We start from the raw sequence: 21316 nt of genomic DNA, 5'->3' as shown, positions 1-21316 counted from the left end.
TTGAGCCAAGTGTAACATACAAAACGCTGATATAAGCTAACACAGGACAGACATGGGTTGATGCAAATCATCTCAGTGTTAGCACTATGGATTGCAGTTAGTCAACACGCCAACAGTATTCCTACCAATCTACAAAGGCAAACATCCAGAAGTAGTGATGTTTACATTTTAAATTTTCACTTTTGGCATTAATTGGTGCTTGTTTCATGTAAAGTAATTATTTCTCATGCTTACTGTAACAAAAATTCTTGAATTTTTAGGAAAAACAAGTTGGCTGTGCCAGACATTGCCAGATACTTTAGCCAAAGAACTTCCTATTTGGCAGTACTTATGTGATTGTAGTCTCGAGTGACTGGATAAATGATTTCAAACATTGCTGCAATGATGTGTGATAGTGATTTGTAATGCCTGGTAGAAATGTCCAGTGGACCAGTACTGTGGATTGTCGTCTCAGAAATAGCATTGTTCACAACTAAATGCTGGCAGATGTGATTTGCCTTAAGTTGCATCTCTTCAGCTGTTCTGCAACACCTCAGGAATTTTCGATTCTTTCTGCTTGTAACTATGTTTCAGTCGCAATAGATTCTGCATGGAAAACAGAAATTGTCTGGACTGATCACTTAATTTAAGTAAAACATACAGACTAGTGAAGGTTGTAATATGATTCCCAATCTGCACGGCAGCTCAAGTGGTTTGCACTGCTGCCTCACAGTGCCAGGAGCCCAGGTTTGATTCTAACCTCAAGCGACTGTCTATGTGGAGTTCGCACGTTCTCCCCGTGTCTGTGTGGGTTTCCTCCGGTTGCTCCAGTGTCCTCCCACAGCCCAAAGATGTGCAGGCTAGCCATGCTAAATTGTCCATAGTGTTGAGGGACATGAGATTAGGTAGGTTATAGGGCCATGGGTCTGGGTGAGATGCTCTGAGGGTCAGTGTGGACTTTTTGGGCTGAAGGGCCTGTTTCCACACGTCGGGATTCTGTGACAGGAAAGAATGCTTGGATTGACTTCGGTGACAGTCATCTAGGGACAGTTGCAAGAGAACACAGGTTCAAGGTGAGAGGGGAATGTTCAGAAGAGAAGTGTGGGGAAAATCTTTCACCCAGGGTGTGGTGAGTGCCTGAAATAAGCTGCCAGTGGAGGTGGTGGAAGCAGGTTCATTAGCAACGTTTAAGCTGTATTTTGATAGACATTTAAAGGGAGGCAACAGAGGGATAGAAATCACTCATGCGCAGTAAGTAGCCCATCTAAATAAGTTTTAGGAATTGGTGCAGGCTTGGTGGGCTGAAGTTCCTGTGCTGTACTATATTCAATTGAATTGAATTGAGCTGGAACCCCTGCTCAGATGGGGCTTGTAGGAGAAGAATCTAAAGTTATCAGCTGAAGCAAGGAAGTAGCCCTGACTCTCACTGATTGAACAAGGAAGAGCCTTGATTCCTTCGGAGCCTGCAAGCAAATCCAAACATGCCAGACATCCTGTGTGGCAGAACACCAGTAATGACAGAGCGAGGCTCTTCAGTGGGCATTCATGACACAGACTTGGGCCCCAATTGACAACCATCTATAAACATTCTCACCCCAGACGTAACTGGGCCAGAGGTAGAAAGCTGACAGTGCCCCCTCCTGCCCACTCAAATGCCCCGTCTCCAAAATTTCCTCAGCAAGTTGGATTAAACTCTCTGCCTCCCCAGCCATAGCTTATCATTATGTTAATGAGCACTATCAGATAAATTATTTCAAAGAAAGAAAGCACCCCAACCAACTCTTTCAGTCCTGATAAATTACAGTGTTTAACAGATGTTTAGACAAATACATGATAAGAAAGGTTTGGAGGAATATGGGCCAGGAGCAGGCAGGTGGGACAAGTTTAGTTTAGGATTATGTTCAATGTGGACTGGTTGGATGGAGGGCTCTTTTCTGTACTGTATGACTTTATGACTGTAAATAAAACCTCACACTGCTAATATCCCTTCTCTTTTTCTAAAAAAAAACTTTGAAATTGGATGAGGAAGACAATACTAGAGCAACGTAGATATTATGGCGCAGTAGCATTATTTGTCTGGCTGGTTTCGTCTGGTCTTGTAAATTAGTTACTTAAGCAGTATTTCTAGTGAAATCTTAAGTGCTTTTCTTTTAGAATTCAAGAACAATTTTGCCAGAGGTACAACTCAGAGGGATCCCTTGTGCATTTATTCAAATCTCATAAAGCAATTGTAAAAACATGCACTTGTCACCTCTTAGAAAGCAGAAAATATCATTGAATTGTTACTTGCACTCCATGGAGAAACTATCTGGAAAAATGAGACTGAGTATCTGGCATTTTTATTATGTTCACAGCTATCTTACATGGTGATGTCATATTGGAGCTTGTTTTGTGTGTGCTGGCCCTGACTTCACTGATAGAACTGAGACAATTGTACTCATTTCTGCTGTAAAGTCAACCAAGCACAAGAAGAGCCCAGTGTTAAGAAGAGAGACATTTTTTTAGAAGCTCAGAACTATTACGACCATTCCTTAAAAAAATGTAAAATGCACATGCCAAAGAGGTTGCATGAGATAAAAACCATGATGCTGGTGTCAGAATTTTGCCAAATTTTGTATCATTTTAGAATATTTCACATGAGGACATTACAGCCTAGGTCAATTCAACTCGAACATCTCAAATTTTATACAACTTTAAGGTACTACATCTGTCAATTCAATGTAAACACATTTTACATTGCACTAAAATGGATATGTAGACTTTCATGGTCTAGTGACATTGTAGCATTGAAGAGAGTGAAGATTGCCAGATCACCAATGGAGAATGAGCCATCCATTCACTGTACTATTCCAATAATTCAAATATATATATACACATGTAGAGCATTAGAATTCAGGAAAAACAGCCCATTGGTAAAGTTGGGTAAACATAACGGCACACACTAGAAAGATTCTCAGTACTTGACTTCAGGCGCTCCTATTTTGCACTTCCATCCAGATCTGTAGATTGATTTATGATGTCCACTCATTTAGTTTAACAGTAATATGAATATTCACCAGATTAAGATTTGGAAATGAAGTATTTATAACAGTAAAGGCATTTCTCAAATTGCAATTAAGTATTCACTCTGACAAGATTGTTCTTTCTGGCATAGATTCCAGACCCTCAGCTCAGTACCTTTAAGACAGTGAAATCACACCACAACATATGATGTAGTGTAAAAGGTACCTATCTCGCCTTCAGTCATGCTCTCTGTGTGACATGTCAGTTTAGTCAGTCAGTTATGTATATATATATAGAGTAGCATAAGTAAACATTAAACTTGTACTAGATGTGCACGGCTGTGATATGTTAACCTTCTAAGTAGCGTCTGAATAAACTTAAGGATATTTGTTGTACAAGAACTTGGCTCTTTGTGGTATTGATTACAAGGGTTAACACATAAAAAATGTGCAAACCCTTGTGTAGGTTGAGTGAAAGAGGGTACAGTTGATCATTTTCTAGGTTCTCAATGATCTGGAGGCTTTGGCTACATCTATGATGACTGTCATCACTGAATAACCTCCCAATGTTAATTAGTTAGCTCACATATCAGGAATGACCAGTTGTGTTGGGTACAAACCTGGAGTATGCTTCAGAACTTTATACAAAGGAAAAGATGGGAGAATTTAAAATGTAGTCACATTGATAACAAACGTTGCTTTACAACTGTTGTCTAAACTGTCATCTCTCCTATTAACAAACCAGTTTGAACATTTTCCTCCGCTGTACTTTTTAATTGCAATTTTCTGAAGATCTAATGCCCCTAAATTGTGAAAGTTTGCACATCCTCTTACAGCACTCCATATAACTAGAAGGGTTTGCACAAGCTGTTCGTTTGTCCCACGCAGATACTTGAATCCTGGATTTCCAAAGTTGTGTATTTTAACATACATTATCAATGCTCTTATTCACTTACTTTTATTCTGCTTTGATGCTTCCAGTCATGCCTTTCTGAAGGTGTGTGCCTTGTGGGTTCATTTGTAAGTCAGTTACCTTACCATTCATTTTGTTTAGTTTGTGAGTCATACCTAAAATTCATGAACCACATTTTTTTGTCAACAACATTATACCTAATTGTGGGTGTTTGTTTGGCTGCTTATATGTCCCATAGTTCACTGTGTGTTGTACTTCACAATGCCACAACCTTCTGGCTAAAAATAGGGGCACTGACAGTAAAATCCTTGTCAAGGATCTTTATCTTCTTATGGGGCTGGATAGGGAGGCAGGCAGTTATCTAATTCCATATCTGTAACTGACAGGCCCGTAACCTGGTCTCTTGAAGTAGGAGTGAGGTTTGCAACCAGTGGGAAAGGGAGTGGGAAGCAGACTTGTTAAGGGCCATTAAGGCCTATTGTCAGAGGTTGATACCAGTCAGTTTCTAGATCCATACGCCTTCATTTGGAGCCGGTCTCATTCACTAATCTGCAAGGACAGGGAAGAGTCACCAGACCTGAAACGTTAATTCTGATTTCTCTTCACAATGCTGTCAGACCGACTGAGATTTTACAGCAATCTCTATTTTTGCAGGGGCAGTCTGCTGTTCTTTCTGACCAGCTGTAAATATTTCTTTGTTTTCCCCCAATATGTTGTTCTCATTTAACTTTGAATATGTCTAACACAGTGCAAAGCCTCATCTGTTCTCTCTTTAATGTGCACTAGTTGATGATTGACAATCTCAAATCTTCAATTGCTTTCTTCGGAACAAGTTTCCCTACCTTAGCAGATGCGCTGTCACAACAGGATGTCTGACATGGAAGACTTTCTATCTCTGCTGATATCATCATTCGGTTGTTTAAACTCTCAAGATTTGGTTAGAAGCATAAGTGCCGACACATACTGATCACTAATCTTTCTCTTACCCTGGGAACACATATGGTGCGTAACTAATGCTAACTTTGAGTTTAAAGCATGTCTTCATGATCTCTCCTGTCTGTGTATCTGCTCCCCCATGAGATCTAGAACACTATTTAGCCTAGAGCACTCATTCCCTAGTATTGAAAGTTGTATTTGCACAGCATTTTTATTTATTCCTGTAGCTATTACATTGTTTTCTTCCCTCAATGAATCTAGAATTAATTCTGAATCTGTTACATACCCCTGTGCATCTCAAATATGATAGAGGTGGACGTTTCCCAGCCACTCTGACTCACACGGCACTTCAGAGTTGTAGTTATTCCTTGCTTTTCTACAAAAAAGTAACTGGCGCTGTTACAGGCTCTGAAATTCCATACAATTTTAGTTGTCCACTTTTGATATCATGTTTCAAGTAATATGTTTAATGACTGCTGTAAGCTAAGGTGAAATTGAGCTGCAAAAGAGGTAGAAATCACATGATATAGCAAACCAGCTAGCACATACAAATTAAACTGGCTCCTTTACAAATCATGGTCAATAGTCCTCTTAATTTTCTTCTTTTGTTTCCCCTAAGTGCCTGTCTTGCAATCTCCTTTCTCCGTCATCCCGTCTATATTGACAAAGAGAGTCTCCCATCTCAGTTTATTCCTCCTTGGGCCTCAAATCTGTGGAACATCTTAATCTCTCTCAGCCTTTTTCTGTGGATTTTTAAAAGGACCACTTTAACATTGTTCAGTCTCTGCTCCCTGATTTACCACATCTTTGTTTCTCTTTGCATCGGTGCAAGCTGTTAAAACCAAAGACTGCTTCCGTTAGTTAGTTCAAGTGAACCTTCCCAAAGTTTCATTATGGAGAAAAGAAACATTTTGTTTTAATAAGAGGAGATTCAGGGACCTGGGAGGAAGATAGAAGGGAATAGGTAAAAGATGATGAAATGCACAATGGTAAACAGAAGATTCATCTGTGAAAACAGGGACCTGGAGGGATTGCTGGTTGTGAGGGAGCAATTCAGTGGTAAATAGCACAAATGCAAGAATGGATAAATAATTCTGTTTAATTACCTTTGACAATCAAAATGTGATCATACAGATCTTGCCCTCAGGAAGTTAGATGGTTGCATCGAACAGTCTGGGATAAAATTATGTCCAGTTCTTGGAATGACTGGGCTGATTGGCCAAATGACAATTTCTTGAGTCATATTCTTTCAATTCTCATGTTACAAGGTTGATATTTTGCAAATATACCGGGAGTAAGAAAGCACAAACTATTAGGCACTAGTTTTGTTCAATGGCACAAACGTTAAGTAAAGCCCAAACTTTTTAAAAAAGGCTTCAAAGAGACAATTCAAATTACAAGAGATTGAACAATTGCACAAAGTGCGATCAGCAACTGCTAGCCTAATAGGAGGATGAATGGCCAGGCAACTGTTCTCGCAGGCTGAGCAGTGTGCGGAGGCCAGCTGTTGCGGTAATTCTCTACTATTGTTCCATGTAGTTTATTCAAAGTCACTGGTGGCTTGGCCTGTTGCATTACCCAGCACAACTGTCAAAAAATCTGAAATCTCAACACATTAATTCACAATACAATATTTATATTGGCAGGAAATAAACAGCAAAATATAAGAGGGAGCAGCCACTTTTTGTTTCTTTTCATCACACCGACTGCATTCATTGATCCTGCAGCTTTCTAGCAAATATTCTAGCTCGTCGAACCACTTGGTTTACCTCGTGGATATTCACTTGCATCAGATCTTTGGATCAAACAAAAATTCCAAACATCTGGGAGACAGCGAGCACAATGAAACTGTTCAGGATTGGTGACTGGGTCAAATGTAGAAAGAGCTCAATGAAGCCCAGAGGACTGTTAAATAAACATCCATTTTACAAATGCCATGATTAGAAAAGTTAAAATGAAAATAAACAAAAAGTGAAGAAAATAGGAGGCCATTAATGAGACGAACTCGTAAGGCAATTGTTTGCTAAACCCTTTGGGATCTGATGGGATTAGTTTCAGACATCCTGTTGGAATGCAAACCTGTTGGAATATTTGGTGAGTTTATTTTGGAGAGGGTGAAAAATCTATAAATCTTTTGGGATTTGTTATCAGAGATAATGATTTATTGCATTCTTCATTAAAACATGTACATCAATATTCAGTAATATTTAAATATCTGGAGCTAGTGAATTAGTGCATTCTGGTTACTTGGAATTTTAAAATGTGATCATTACAGATACATTGGAGTAATTTATTTTAAAGAAAATGAGAGTCACAAAGAACAATTAAAAAAGATTCTTTATGGAAACACAGTTAATCCCAGGTTGGCGAGAAAAATTCAACTAGATTTTCTGATCCTAAGACCCTGATATAATTTATGTCTGTTTAGTTCAATGCAGCATCAGTGATTCAATGCCACAAACAATGTAGTCAGTTTTAACTATTCCAGCTAAGGGACGTGGAATTAAGGATGCAATGGTAAAGCAAATCATGCTGACCCAGTGTTACTTGCGTCCAGTCAAGTAGTAAAGTCAAAGTGTTTATTTATAATTTCAATCTGAGTTGAGCTGCCTAATACCAAGTCACCAATCCCTTCCCTCACTCCTGCGGGGACCCGTGCTCAAATAGAGCCCTAAATTTAGAAGGGTGGACGCTAGGAAGTTGTTTCCGTTAGGCGGGGAGACTAGGACCCAAGGGCACAGCCTTAAAATTATAAGGGGTAAATTTAAAACAGAAATGAGACGACATTTCTTCACCAGAGATTGGTGGGCCTGTGGAATTCATTGCCGCAGAGTGCAGTGGAGGCCGGGACGTTGGATACCTTCAAGGCAGAGATCGACAAATTCTCGATCTCAAAAGGAATCAAGGGCTACGGGGAGAGTGCAGGAAAGTGGTGTTGAAATGCCCATCAGCCATGATTTAAATGGCGGAGTGGACTTGATGGGCCGAATAGCCTTACGCCCACTCCTATGTCTTATGGTCTTATGTCTTATGGTCTTAAATCACAATTTCTCAAAGCACATCTCCTAGCCAGGGCTGTAGGATATGGGAGCCTACCTTGCAATGTTCCACTTTGATAATTTTCCGACCAAGAAACCCACCCAATAATCTGGCAGTTTGGTGAGGTTCTTCTGCAGTATCATAGTTGTACTGTGTTGTGTGGCACACACTTTCCATTGGACCCGAGGCCATGAATTGGCTTAGAACATCACTGGCTATGTAAATGTTTAAAATCCATTCTATAAATACGCTATTCTGTATCGTTCATGTTCTTCGGGTACTTATGATGGCAATGTATCCCACTCATGCCCTTGCAATGCATAGACACGCAGTTTTTAGTCCTGGAACCTAACAGTTCCACATTTGGATGACATGGTTATGAGAAGATTAGCACATGATAGAATAAGGACCAAGATCTGCGCAAGTCACTATGGTGTTCAGATTTGGGCAAGGTGAGTAAGGGGATGATCAAACTTTAACATGAAGTCTATGAGTATTTGGTCAAGTTAGGACCAAGTGAATGAGGAGGCAGCCCTGCTCATGCAAAGCAACAACTAAATCAGATTTAGCCGAGTTTGTTGAGGAGACTAGATTCGTTAAGATTATTTTACGATGGCAAATGGTTACTATCCTTTATAGACATCGTTACATATTTAGTAAAAATGCAGGTGTAGATCTGTATTTTCTCATGTATAAATGTGCATTTTACAGCCAAACTGTGTTTTAATTGACAAAAACAGGGAACAAAAGTATGTCATGCCCTTTACTTGTAACAATCAATTTTTAAGCTCAGTGTTGTATGATTTCAAACAAAGATTCAGTGTGCCTATAACTAGTTCGATAGCAAAATTTTAAGAATCAACAACTGGGTCAAAATGAAAGAAAATCTCAGCTGGTTTCTGAGAAATGTGACTGAACAACATTGGTGCTCCTCGTTTATGTTATCAGCTTGGGGGTGTGAAATATCTCACACCACAGCTGGCAGCTGCTATCCTCAATTATTGAAATTTGGACCCTTGACACCCGTCCTGATGCAGCATGTAACAGATATCTTGCTTTATCCTGTGTTTTACTACAACAAAAAGATGTTTTTATTCAAATTATTTGAAAGCTTTTTGACTATCAAGGTCATTCTTAAAATTTTGGTTTTAAACACCTGGGACTCTTTAAAGTTTTCTATGGCAGGCACAGCCAAGTCAATGAAGAACAAAAACAAAGTTGTTTGAAAAGCTCAGCAGGTCTAGCAGCATCTGTGGAGGAGAAAACAGAGTTAATGTTTTGGGTCCGGTGACTCTTCCTCAGAAGCCAATGAAGACTAAGGAGATCAAAGCACTAAGTCTCTGGGCATGTATACCTGTGCATCAGCAAGGTGTCAATTCTAGGTGTTGTGTACACCATATCATTTTATTTGCTGCATTTTCGATCGTAGAATAGATGGATTAAAAGGATCATTTTGAAACTGAAGGACAGTTCTAAATACAAGTTTACTTCTAAATACAAGTTTTTAAAACTCATTGTGTTTGGTGTTTGTGGTGTTGCTTTGTTTACAAAGTAAATCAAAGGGAAATCATGACACTGGTGTATGTGAACAGAGTGAGATTTGACTGGCAACAAGTAACTGATTGGTTTGTGCAATTATGACTAGTCATGGAAGCTAAATCTCATCATTGATGACAACTGTCTGATTCCTTCGTAGCTGATCAGCTTGTGTGTATGAACAATGCCTTCAGATTGCTGAAAGAGTAGATGTTATATCTCTATGTGTCTGTCTGCCTCTCTCTTTGTAGTACCCGAAGCAAGCCATTTATTTACTCTTACTAATTGCTGTTAACTCTTGATTTCAACCAGTAGTTAAAATACCTTGCAGTTAATGCATCAATTGCCCTGTGCAAAGAGACAGAAAGACTCAAAAGAAAGGAGATTAAAGCAGGAAGTCCTGGCCAGCAATGTGATTATCTGAGTGAACCCTTGGACTGGTGCTATTGAGCTGTAGTCCAGAGCTATTTTTTGTTTGTTTTTGCCTGTATCTGTCTATCTGTTTATGTGTGTACAGGTTTTAAAAAGTGGTTCGGATTTGGACTGGTAGCACTGATTGTTGATAGTTAATGGCTGTTTCTTTGTGATTAGTGTTTACTTACTTTTAATAAGCAATATTTCCCATCAATAGTTATGGTCAATGTCTTCTGTTACTGTATAGAGTCATACAGCATGGAAATATGCCCTTCGGTCCAACCCATCCATGCTGACCAGGTTTCCCGAACGAAACTAGCCCCATTTAGCCCATATCCATCCAAACCTTTCCTCTTCACGTACCTGTCCAAATATTTTATAAATTTCAACTGTATCTGTATATACCACTTCCTCTTGTAGTTCATTCCAAATACGCAGCACTATCTGTATGAGAAAGTTGCCACTCAGGTCCCTTTTAGATCTTTTCTCTCTCATCTTAAACCGATGTCCTTTAGTTTTGGGATCCCCTACCCTGAGAGAAGACCTTGGCTATTCATGCCCCTGAGATAGTAGGAACTGCAGATGCTGGCGAATCTGAGATAACAAGATGTAGAGCTGGATAAACCCAGCAGGCCAAGCTGCATCAGAGGAGCAGGAAGGCTGACATTTCTGGCCTCAACCCTTGTTCATCCAGCTCCACAACCTATTCATGCCCCTCATGATTTTATAAACTACAACAAGGTCACCCCTTACCCTCCTATGCTCCATGGGAAAAAACTTCCAGCCTATCCAGCCTCTCCTTATAAATCAAACTATCCAGTCTTGGTAACATCCATGTAAATCTTTCTTGCATCCTTTCCAACTTAATAACATCCTTCCTACATCAGAGTGACCAGAAATGGACGTGATATTCCAAAAGTGACCTCAGCGATATCCTGTACAACTGCAACATGACATGCCAACCCTTATACACAATGATTCCAACAGACAGGTAAATCAGTGCCTACATGTTTTGTTAGAAGCGTTAACTCTCATGACCACCCTGGAAGTAGAGGGGTCTGAGGATCAGCATACTTTCCCAAACTGGATCATAGCCGAATCATACAACATAGAACATAGAACAGTACAGCACAGAACAGGCCCTCCAGCCCACGATGTTGTGCTGACCATTGATCCTCATGTATGCACCCTCAAATTTCTGTGACCATATGCATGTCCAGCAGTCTCTTAAATGACCCCAATGACCTTGCTTCCACAACTGCTGCTGGCAACGCAGTCCATGCTCTCACAACTCTCTGTGTAAAGAATCCGCCTCTGACATCCCCTCTATACTTTCCTCCAACCAGCTTAAAACTATGACCCCTCGTGCTAGCCATTTCTGCCCTGGGAAATAGTCTCTGGCTATCAACTCTATCTATGCCTCTCATTATCTTGTATACCTCAATTAGGTCCCCTCTCCTCCTCCTTTTCTCCAATGAAAAGAGTCCGAGCTCAGTCAACCTCTCTTCATAAGATAAGCCCTCCAGTCCAGGCAGCATCCTGGTAAACCTCCTCTGAACCCTCTCCAAAGCATCCACATCTTTCCTATAATAGGGCGACCAGAACTGGACGCAGTATTCCAAGTGCGGTCTAACCAAAGTTTTATAGAGCTGCAACAAGATCTCACAACTCTTAAACTCAATCCCCCTGTTAATGAAAGCCAAAACACCATATGCTTTCTTAACAACCCTGTCCACTTGGGTGGCCATTTTAAGGGATCTATGTATCTGCACACCAAGATCCCTCTGTTCCTCCACACTGCCAAGAATCCTATCCTTAATCCTGTACTCAGCTTTCAAATTCGACCTTCCAAAATGCATCACCTCGCATTTATCCAGGTTGAACTCCATCTGCCACCTCTCAGCCCATCTCTGCATCCAGTCAATGTCCCGCTGCAGCCTACAACAGCCCTCTATACTGTCAACGACACCTCAGACCTTTGTGTCATCTGCAAACTTGCTGACCCATCCTTCAATCCCCTCATCCAAGTCATTAATAAAAATTACAAACAGTAGAGGCCCAAGGACAGAGCTCTGTGGAACCCCACTCACCACTGACTTTGCAAATTGAAGAAAAAAGCAAGATCATGTTACCAGCTGAACATTGCAACTCTAACATTTGCACAATTTATTTTCTCCCTCCCTCAGTTGTGTCCACTATTCTTGTGAAGCTACCGACTGTCAGGAACTCAACCTCAAAAATGCAGTGGTGAACTGCACTGGAACTGGACGTTACAATGGGGACCAATGCACTGTGTTCTGCCAGCGAGGTTATGTGCTTCACCTGCGAAGAGACGAAGACACCTCCAAGCGTCAGGTCAGTTCATTGTCACGAACAATTTTAGTACTTCACTCAGTTATTACCCAAAAGCTTTTGCAAACACCTCAGCTTCTGAAACTAGCCATGCTTTTTCTTGTATCTGTTTAGAATATATGAGAAGAATCCAATTGGCAGTAGCATAACTAGCACAGATGATTATAAAGGTGCCATTAATATTCCTGAATAGACATCACTGCTTGTGGCTCCTGGAAATTGACTAGAGGATGATAGCTCCGGGTGCAATCATTCTTTGATATTGCGTACAAGTTGTTGCCTGTGGTTTAGAGTATGTCTTTCAAACATCATTGTTTAGGAACAAAAATAGAGGTTAGCTGTGATTAGACCAGTCGTAACACTCACTGATGAACACTAGCTCTCTTCTCTGTTGCTTTTCCTGTGATTTCATTCCAGTCCTGCCACATGTCCAATACTCTTAGTTTAGTTTCTGTTCCATGACAATTTCCACCAGCATTGCTTCACTTTTCAACACTTCCGCAACAATGCTTTGGTTACATCAATGGTTAAGACATCAGTATTCCTGCTTAATTGTCTAATAAGATGTTTAATGGGGATTTTAGCAGGATTCAACTTGAATGTGTTTTTTTTAACAAGACAGAACATGAAGTTACATTTTAACATTCCTTGCACGTTGTGACATCATTAACGAGTATGAAAAATTGATTGCCATTGCACAAAGAAGTTTCCAAATTTGTAGTCATTCCACTTAGGAAGTACTTGTTAGGTGGCTTTTTGAAGAGACCATGTGATTTTGACTAGGGCTGAACAATAAACTGTGTCCAGAGTCAGCAGAGCACCTAACTTGCCCAAAGAGAAAATTCACCTTTGGATATTCACAGGGGTGCTAATAATTTAAGCCATTCCTTTTGAAACCTAATAGTCTCATGGACTAGTCTTGACCACCAGAGGAGGCCAGAAAATATTTTATAGATTTTTTTGAATCATTTCTTGGTTGTGTTGTATGATGGATTCTCACCACAACTCACCATGCTTGGCACATCTGCCAGGTCTGCTGCCACCATTGTCTTTTCTCATTAAATCTGCTTCGTCGAGCATGGGAGAGCAAAACTACTTTGTGGCCTAATAAGAAGAGGCTGTCTTCTTTTCCTTATTCATTTATGGGATGTGGGCGTCACTAGCTGGCCAGCACTTATTGCCCATCCCTGGTTAACCTTGTGAAGATGGCGCTGAGCTGTCTTCTTGAACTGCTGTGGTTCACCTGCTGTAGGTTGACCCACAATCCTCCTCACACTCCATCCACAACACTGTTTTGTCTCTCCCAGGAGATTAATCACTTGTGGGTGGTTCTCAGCCAGGTAATGGGGTCCGGTGATGGTACTATAGCCAAGACGTTTTTAATGATGATGGTCAAGTTGACATGACATAGGCAAATTGATCTTGGATGGGTCAGCTGGTTTTTTTCCTGTCCATCAACTCTGTGTGTATATAGACAAGACTTTCTGACATGGGACAATTTGTTTCTACGATAAAACAAATACACATTGAGCTAGAATATCATTTTTTTAAAAAATATGTCTTTTACTCCTGGGTCCCTGTTCAAGTCAGCACACAGCTGTTTTAAGTTGGCATATTCCATAAAACTGAATGTGAACTGCCAACTAAATGCAGCTGCAAGCTGACTGACCGACACAAAACAGGTTCGTGTTTTCAGTTCTTTTGTATTGTTCTTTAGATTTCTGTGGTTTACTTAAGACAGTAAATGCCCCAGTCTTTTTTGCTGTAGTATTCAAACTACTAGCTGGCAAATTGCTCCAAGAAACTGTCTGTCCAAAATAGCACATCTTAGATGTAAAAGAAAGCGTAAATGTTCAAATATCACAAATACCAGAGGGGACAGTTCTGGTTAAAAAAACTTGATGCATGTTTAATTTCAATAAAACACATGCCTTAAGTGAGCCTCCTCCCACCGCCCAGTTTGATCCTGTTTCATAATACATTTAAAACCGTTGATTCTTACAGTGCAGGTGGAGCTCCTACAACCCTTTCCTTCTGTATCATACTTGAAAGGAATGAAGCAAATGCCAAGATTTCCAGAACCGTTCCAGGAGGGAAACCTCTACTCACTGAGAAAGAATGCCAGAGTTTCTGGCCATCAAGCAGCAGTCAAAGGCTGGCACACCCCCACAACTCAGTCATGACAGAGTAGAGGCTATGGCTGTTACGAGGACAACAACAATCTGCGCTCTCAGAGTGAAGGATGACCCACTGGAAAAGTAAATGCTGTGTATGGCGGTTGGAGTGGCGTCATTGGGAGGGGGTGGGCGTGTTCTGAGTTGGAGGTCACAGAGGAATTGGAAGCTCAGAGCAGTCACACCCTGACCGAAGGCCCAGTACCCCAGTTGTGTACTGAATAATGCAGATCAAAAGACCCTCCCTCACTCCCCACAGAGACAGTGTCCACACAGTGTCCAACAGTCAGGTAGGCTGACACCTAGAGGGGAAAGTAGGCCCTCAGTTGACACCCTGTCTTTCAGGTGGATCTTGAGCCTTCCAATCAGAACGTAATTTAGTAGAAAGCAGGATAGTATCAGAGATCTGGCCTTACACCATTCCACCTCATTAAGTTCACTTCACACCTCCAGGATCAGGCGAATGCACCTAAAAGGGTTTTTCAGCAGAATAGTATCATGACTTAAAGAAAAAACACAATGTTTTTGGTCCATTTGATGAATCAGCTCTACTTCATCTCCGAGTTAGTGAGTTCACCGACAGACAACAATAAGTCCATAATCAATTAATTGGCACTTGCCTTTAAAAGCTTCACAATGTTTACTCCAGATTCTAGAACCTGTGGTGCTGGAATAGGGTACAATTTTCAACTTTGCCTCAGCATACAGAGGTGAGTGTTCGGTGGGTAGAGGAAGCAGCTGCCATTGCACCTACTCCCAGATCCAGTGAGCCTGCCTGAGAAAGCCCTGGGTTTAGGCATTCTATTGAAAGTGTGCTTCTTCATGGGGAAAAGGCCATCTGTTTGATCCATCCTAGCTAGCTTACATTTCCACACCTTAATGCACAGAAGCAAATCCAGCCAGAGAATTTCAGCATTTACTGGATGATCGAAATGACGAGTCACTTGTTGTCAAAACAAAACCATCTCAAGGCAGCAATTTATAGAATAAATGTTCAATTTGTTTACTTTATTCTTGTGACACACTCATGCAAACTGTCAGAAAGAAAATACATATCTTTAAATCATTAGCTGTAAGGTTGGTTTTGTTGGCTGTGGCATTAAATGTTTTCTTAAACTGTAATATTTTTTCACAATTTAAACTATTTTACCAAGAAGCAGAGCCCTAATCTAAGCTGAGATAGCAAGGTGTAGAGCTGGATGAACACAGCAGATCAAGCAGCATCAGAAGAGCAGGAAAGCTGACATTTCAGGTCTAGACCCTTCTTCAGAAAAGATTTTTCTGCTGTGTTCATCCAGCTCGACACCATGTTGTCTCAGATTTTCCAGCACTGGCAGTTCCTACTATCCTTAATTTAATCTGAAACCCTTCTAGGTTGCTCTTTACATACTGTCAAGCTCTTAAGGTGTTCTTGAAGATGTACTGTCTTTATGGAAACATCTGATATATACTGCTGGTTATAATAATATAACAGCAAAGTTATCACATCATTTTTTTAAAAAATGTATTTATTTATTTTGTGGGATGTGAGCATCGTTGGCTGGGCCAGCATTTCTTGCCCGTCCCTAGTTGCCCTTGAGAAGGTGGTGGTGAGCTGCTGTCTTTAACTGCTGCAGTCCACCTGCCATGGGTTGACCCACAATGCTATTTAGGGAGGGAATTCCCCAGGAGTTTGACTCAGCGCCAGAGAAAGTACGGTGATATATTTTCAAGTCAGGATGGTGAGTGGCTTGGAAGGGAACATGGAGGTGGTGGTGTTCCTATATGTCTGCTGCCCGTGTCCTTCTAGTTGGAAGTGATTGTGGGTTTGCAAGGTACAGTCTGAGGATCTGTATCTTTAATGAATTTCTGCAGTGCACCTTGTAGATACTGCAGCTACTGAGCGTCGGTGGTGGAGGGAGTGGATGCTTATGGATGTGGGCCAATTCGGCAGGCTGCTTTGTCCTGGATGGTGTTAAGCTTCTTGAGTGTTGTTGGGGCTGCAGTCATCCAGGCAAGTGGGGAGTATTCCATCACACTCCTGACTTGTGCCTTGTAGATGGCAGACAGGCTTTGAGGAATCAGGAGGTGAATTACTCCCTGCAGTGTTCCTAGCCTCTGGACTGTTCTTGTAGCCACTCTGTTTATATTGTGAGTCCAGTTGAGTTTTTGATCAATGATAACTCCCAGGATGTTGATACTGGGGGTCTCAGTGATGGTAGCAACATTGAATGTCAAGAGGCAGTGATTAGATTGTGTCTTGTTGATGATGGTCATAGCCTGGCATTTGTGTGAAGCAAATGTTACTTGCTACTTGTCAGCCCAAGCCTGGATTTTATCCATATGCTTGTTGCATTTGCACACGAGCTGCTTCAATATCTGAGGAGTCATGAATGGTGCTGAACATTGTGCAATCATTGGTGAACATCCCCATTTCTGACCTTCTGATGGAGGGAAGGTCATTGATGAAGCAGCTGAAGATGGTTGGGCCAAGGACTACCTTGAAGAACTCCTGCAGAGAAGTCCTGGAGCTGAGATGACTGACATCCAACAACCATGACCATTCTTCAGTGTGTCAGGTATGACTGTAATCACTGGACAGTTTTCACCTTGATACCCATCGATTCCAGTTTTGCTGAGACTCCATGATGCTACACACTGTCGAATGCAGCCTTGATTTGAAGGGCTGTCACTCTCGCCTCACCTCTGCAATTCAGCGCTTTTGTCCATGTTTGAACCAAGGCTGTAGTGAGGTCAGGAGCTGTGTGACCCTGACAGAACTGAAACTGGGCATCACTGAGCAGGTTATTGCTGAGCAGGTGCTGCTTGATAGCCCTGTCACTGACACCTTCCATCACTTTACTGATGATCGAGAGTAGGCTGAAGGGGTGGTAATTGGCCTGGTTGGATTTATCCTGCTTTTTATGTACAGGATATGCTTGGGCAATTTTCCACTTTGTTGGGGAGGTGCTAATGTTATAACTGTACTGGCATAGCCTGGCCAGGGGAGCAGCAAGTTTTAGAGCACAAGTCATCAGTACTATTCGCAGAATGTTGTCAGGGACCGTATCCTTTGCAGTATCCAATGCCACCAACTATTTCTTGATAACACATCATTTGCACATAATGTCCTGTGAACAAGTCTATCCTTAAAGAACAACCAACAGAACATGTCTCTTTAAAGTTGTGGCACGGTTAACTGTGGAGGTGCTTATTTATCTGTGATCAAAGTTAGAAGAAAATCTCAACTTCCATGTTAGAGAATAGTTTTAATGGACAAAATAATAATCAATGTAGGAAATATCAAAGTGTGTGTCCAAGATTCATGAAGTGTATTTTACCTTCACCTCTTTGATATAGAATAGACTAGAAATTTATTGTCACCTGTACTTTTGCATGAAAAACACAGTGAAAAGTTTTAGAAGTCACCCCTTTGCAATGCTTATGTCAATGTCAGAAGTCACATATAAAATTAAAAATAAAGGTAAAATAGAGGCAAGAAAGTTCACGACTCGGGGAAAGCCGATTAAGGAATGATGTGACACCCTGAAGATGCAGTTGGGACAAGACCACCATGCCAGGATGAGACCACCATGCCAGGACGAGAGCACCATGCCAGACTGCTGGAATACTGAGCTGGAAGCCTCCACCAAAGAAGACTGCCATGATGGGCCAATACCACCACTCCTGGGCAAGACTGCCTGCCAAGCCACTGGAAGATCTGGAAATCCAAGATGAAAAGAGACCTCCACGCCGGAACAAGACCACCACACCAGGAGACCACCATGCTATGCCGAGATTGCCAACTCTCCTCCAGGCGCCAGAGCGCACCCACAGACTCGGAGCCTCGGCCTAGCCTGCGAGCCCCTGGGTTGGGGCAGTCAGCTTGGGACCTGCTCCTTGCTTGCCAGGACACCGTAGAGCCAGGGCGTTGCCAACCCCTGCTGCTGCCGCCACTGGAGACGTCCTCCCTCACCCACGCTCTCCAGGCACAAAAGAAAATAAATCGAAGAAAGAAAGAAAAAGAAGCCAACAAAGAAAGAAGAGAAAAAGTGAAAGAAAGCCTGCAGGAGCTGCCGAGCGCTGGTCTCTGCCCACCTACTCTGCCCCTGTGATATAAACTTGAACTCAGTCCAAATGAATGGAATGAAACACTCTATCTTTCTCTGTCTCTCTTCACTGGCTTTGCACGTTTTGAATTGATTAAGCTCAACCTAATGTTGCTTTGTGTGGCCCATTGTCAAATTTTGCTGGGTCACCCTCCGTTCTAGTATCTTTTGAGTGATTTCTAACTCAGCATTATGACTAGAACTGACCTAGGTTTAATCTATGCTATCACTGAGCTCCCAATGTTGTAAAAAAAAATCCTCTTTCTTAGCCCAGATATCCTTCATATTACAAAAGAATCCAGGAGTAAATCCTGTTACAGGAGGTTACAGATTTTGTGTTGAGAAAAAGATTTATATTTTTGGATTTAATTTTCACGTCTGGCTGGCAGAATGTATTTGAAGCTCGATTATTCTGTTGCAGTGGACTCTCCCTCGAGAATTAATTTGTGGGACAGATATCATCACTGATATCAAATTTCTCCTGTCATTAAGAAAACCACAGTCTGCCATCATGGTAAGTCTGTTTCCAGAATAAATAACCTAAAACTAGGCAAATACCAGCAACTGAGAGAGAAATGCTTTTATGTGACCTTTCTAATATCCAAATAATTGCTAAGGTCTGGCAATTCCAAGGAATGTAATCCACAACAATAAACAGGGAGTCTTAGAAAACTGAACGTGGTCAGGCCCTCAAAAAAGGCAACTTATTATCAAGCTCTGTAATAGTGATGGGGGTGGTGGTGGAGAAAAGGAAATCTCTCAGCCTTGTTCACAAATTAAACAGATCCTGATAAGGAAGGCAAACAATTCAGCGACTTGAAGCACAATTCCAAAAAAACATCAGCAGCATCATTGCAACACCAGAATTCTGGGAAGCACACTGCTTCAGTTTGAGTTAACACTTTCAGGGTTTGCAATCTGCAGCCTATACCATTTAAGCAATGGTCTGAATTATGAATGTAAGTATTAGGTGCACAGTGGGGAGTAATCACAAGATGCTGAGCTAACCAAATGGATTCTACATTAAAGAATTAGGAAGCATAAAAAGATCACACCTCTCTGTAAGCTTTGAACGGACCCTTTTCTATCTGTACCTGTGTGCCATACACATTACAAGCTTTAGTTCAAGGCTTTTGGAATAACTTTGACTGAGTGATAGCATAAAACAGATGTTCACAAATTAGCAAGCCCATTTTATATCGCTGCTGATTTTAAGTTGAGAAATGCATAAAATGCTTACCAGTTTGCTGTTTCATTTGCTACACTTTCGCACAAAGTAGAAGCTATCCACACTAAGTGTGAGGTGAGGAAAGAATAGGCATGTTTCACAACAGCACTAAATCAATGCTTCCTGTCTAGCAAGAGAAATAAGGATGCAGCTATGTAACATACTCCATTTGCTATTAATCCCTGCCACATGTGGTATACCACACACAAGTTATATTGCTAAATCTACGTCATTCTAGGAAAGCCTCAATTGCTGGTTAAATTTTAAACCTCAACAGAGAGATGAAATATTCCTACAATCCTATGCAAATAAGAAAGATTAAATATGCCATTTAGAGGATTTCAACATATTTTGTGGGGTTTTAAAATTTCACTTTATGTTGGTTAAATCCATAAATTTGAAGTTAGGTAAAACCAAGGTGAACTTGTTTTTTACACTCTGGGTCGGATCTTACTTTACTTAGCCAAGTTCAAGTTGTTTTGAAATTTTTTGGCAGGATTCCTGCTGTGAGGGCTAGTGAATTTTCCCACCATTTCTATCAAACCTGCCTCATTTCTATCCCGCCCCATGGCGTCTCTCACATCCAATTCTGGCTCCATCTTAACATGCGCCATTCCCAGAACAATTTATCATTCAGCAAACATCCCAGAATTCACCAGTGTCCCTTGAACCCACCACCATCTTTAAAAACCTCTTGTGGATTTGGACAAGTCTTAACAATCAGGAACTGCCCTGCCTTTGGGCAGGGTTCAGGGCCTTCTGGTGGATGGTACAGAAGTGGTACTTCTTCTTCCCACTGGACTAGCAGAGGGGACCGCAACACCAGACAGTGTCAGCCTGGTCCAAGTTTTCAGGTTAGAGTAGTCTTAGCTGCCTGGAGGAATGCCGCGCAAGATAGGACAAAGGTGAGTGACCTTCTCTCTGCCAGTGCAAGTGCCATCATCTTCTCTCCAATATTTGTTAGTCACTCTATCTCTGCCACGGCACCATGCTTCCGCAGTGACTCATACTGCCCCACTCTCATGATTGACCTCAACATCATCCTTCCTTGCTTTCACCAACTCCAGCCCCCACACCACTAACCCTACATGTCCTCTGCACTGCCTGCTCTCTCACCTGGGACACCTCCCCCATTGCAGCCAAAGTCCTAGCCAATTACATCTCCTGTAGTCCCTGCTGCTCTCTCATTCCAGGAGGAAAACGGACCACGGTAGGGCAAAAAGCCTTAAGATAGATGGTGTGCTGCTTGATATTCAGATCCTTACCTCTTATGTGTCCAGCATCCTGATCCTGACCCTGACTGCCCTGAACTGCTAACAGACAATTTCTAGGTTTATGGACTGATATCACAGGCTACCCTTGACTGACTGTGCTGCAAACTCTGACCAAAGGTTGTCTCCCTCGACTTGACTGAGACTTGCTAACAACATGATGAGCTTCCTTCCTTTGTGTCTCCAGTGAACATGAAGGTGACACAGAAGTAATTTGAGCCTGATATTTCTGGCTGAGAGGACATTGCACAGACAAAACAAGGCAGTGAACTAGGGGAGTGCTTCCAGATAGGCAAAGAATGAGAGAGTGTAGCCTGTGTCCCTGAGCAAACAGTGTTCTTGCTGTAGCATTACAGTGAGAGTTGTCAGAGCAGTGCAGTGATG

General features: G+C 41.6%; 1 protein-coding gene across 3 annotated transcripts in view; it reads left to right on the top strand.

Moving 5' to 3' along the window:
• Nucleotides 1-21316, top strand: part of LOC125465534 (pappalysin-1-like) — a 316341-nt gene that overhangs the window by 161545 nt on the left and 133480 nt on the right. For all 3 annotated transcript variants that reach the window (XM_048559167.2, XM_048559166.2, XM_048559165.2), the window contains exon 14: nucleotides 12006-12174. In XM_048559167.2, coding sequence (XP_048415124.2) covers nucleotides 12006-12174 — 169 coding nt within the window. The remainder of the gene's footprint in view (nucleotides 1-12005; nucleotides 12175-21316) is intronic.

The sequence above is a fragment of the Stegostoma tigrinum genome, chromosome 29, assembly GCF_030684315.1.
Source record: "Stegostoma tigrinum isolate sSteTig4 chromosome 29, sSteTig4.hap1, whole genome shotgun sequence".
In the NCBI taxonomy this organism is placed as follows: Eukaryota; Metazoa; Chordata; class Chondrichthyes; order Orectolobiformes; family Stegostomatidae; genus Stegostoma; species Stegostoma tigrinum.
The sequence above is the reverse complement of the archived record's forward strand: the minus strand, read 5'-3'. Positions and strand labels throughout refer to the sequence as shown.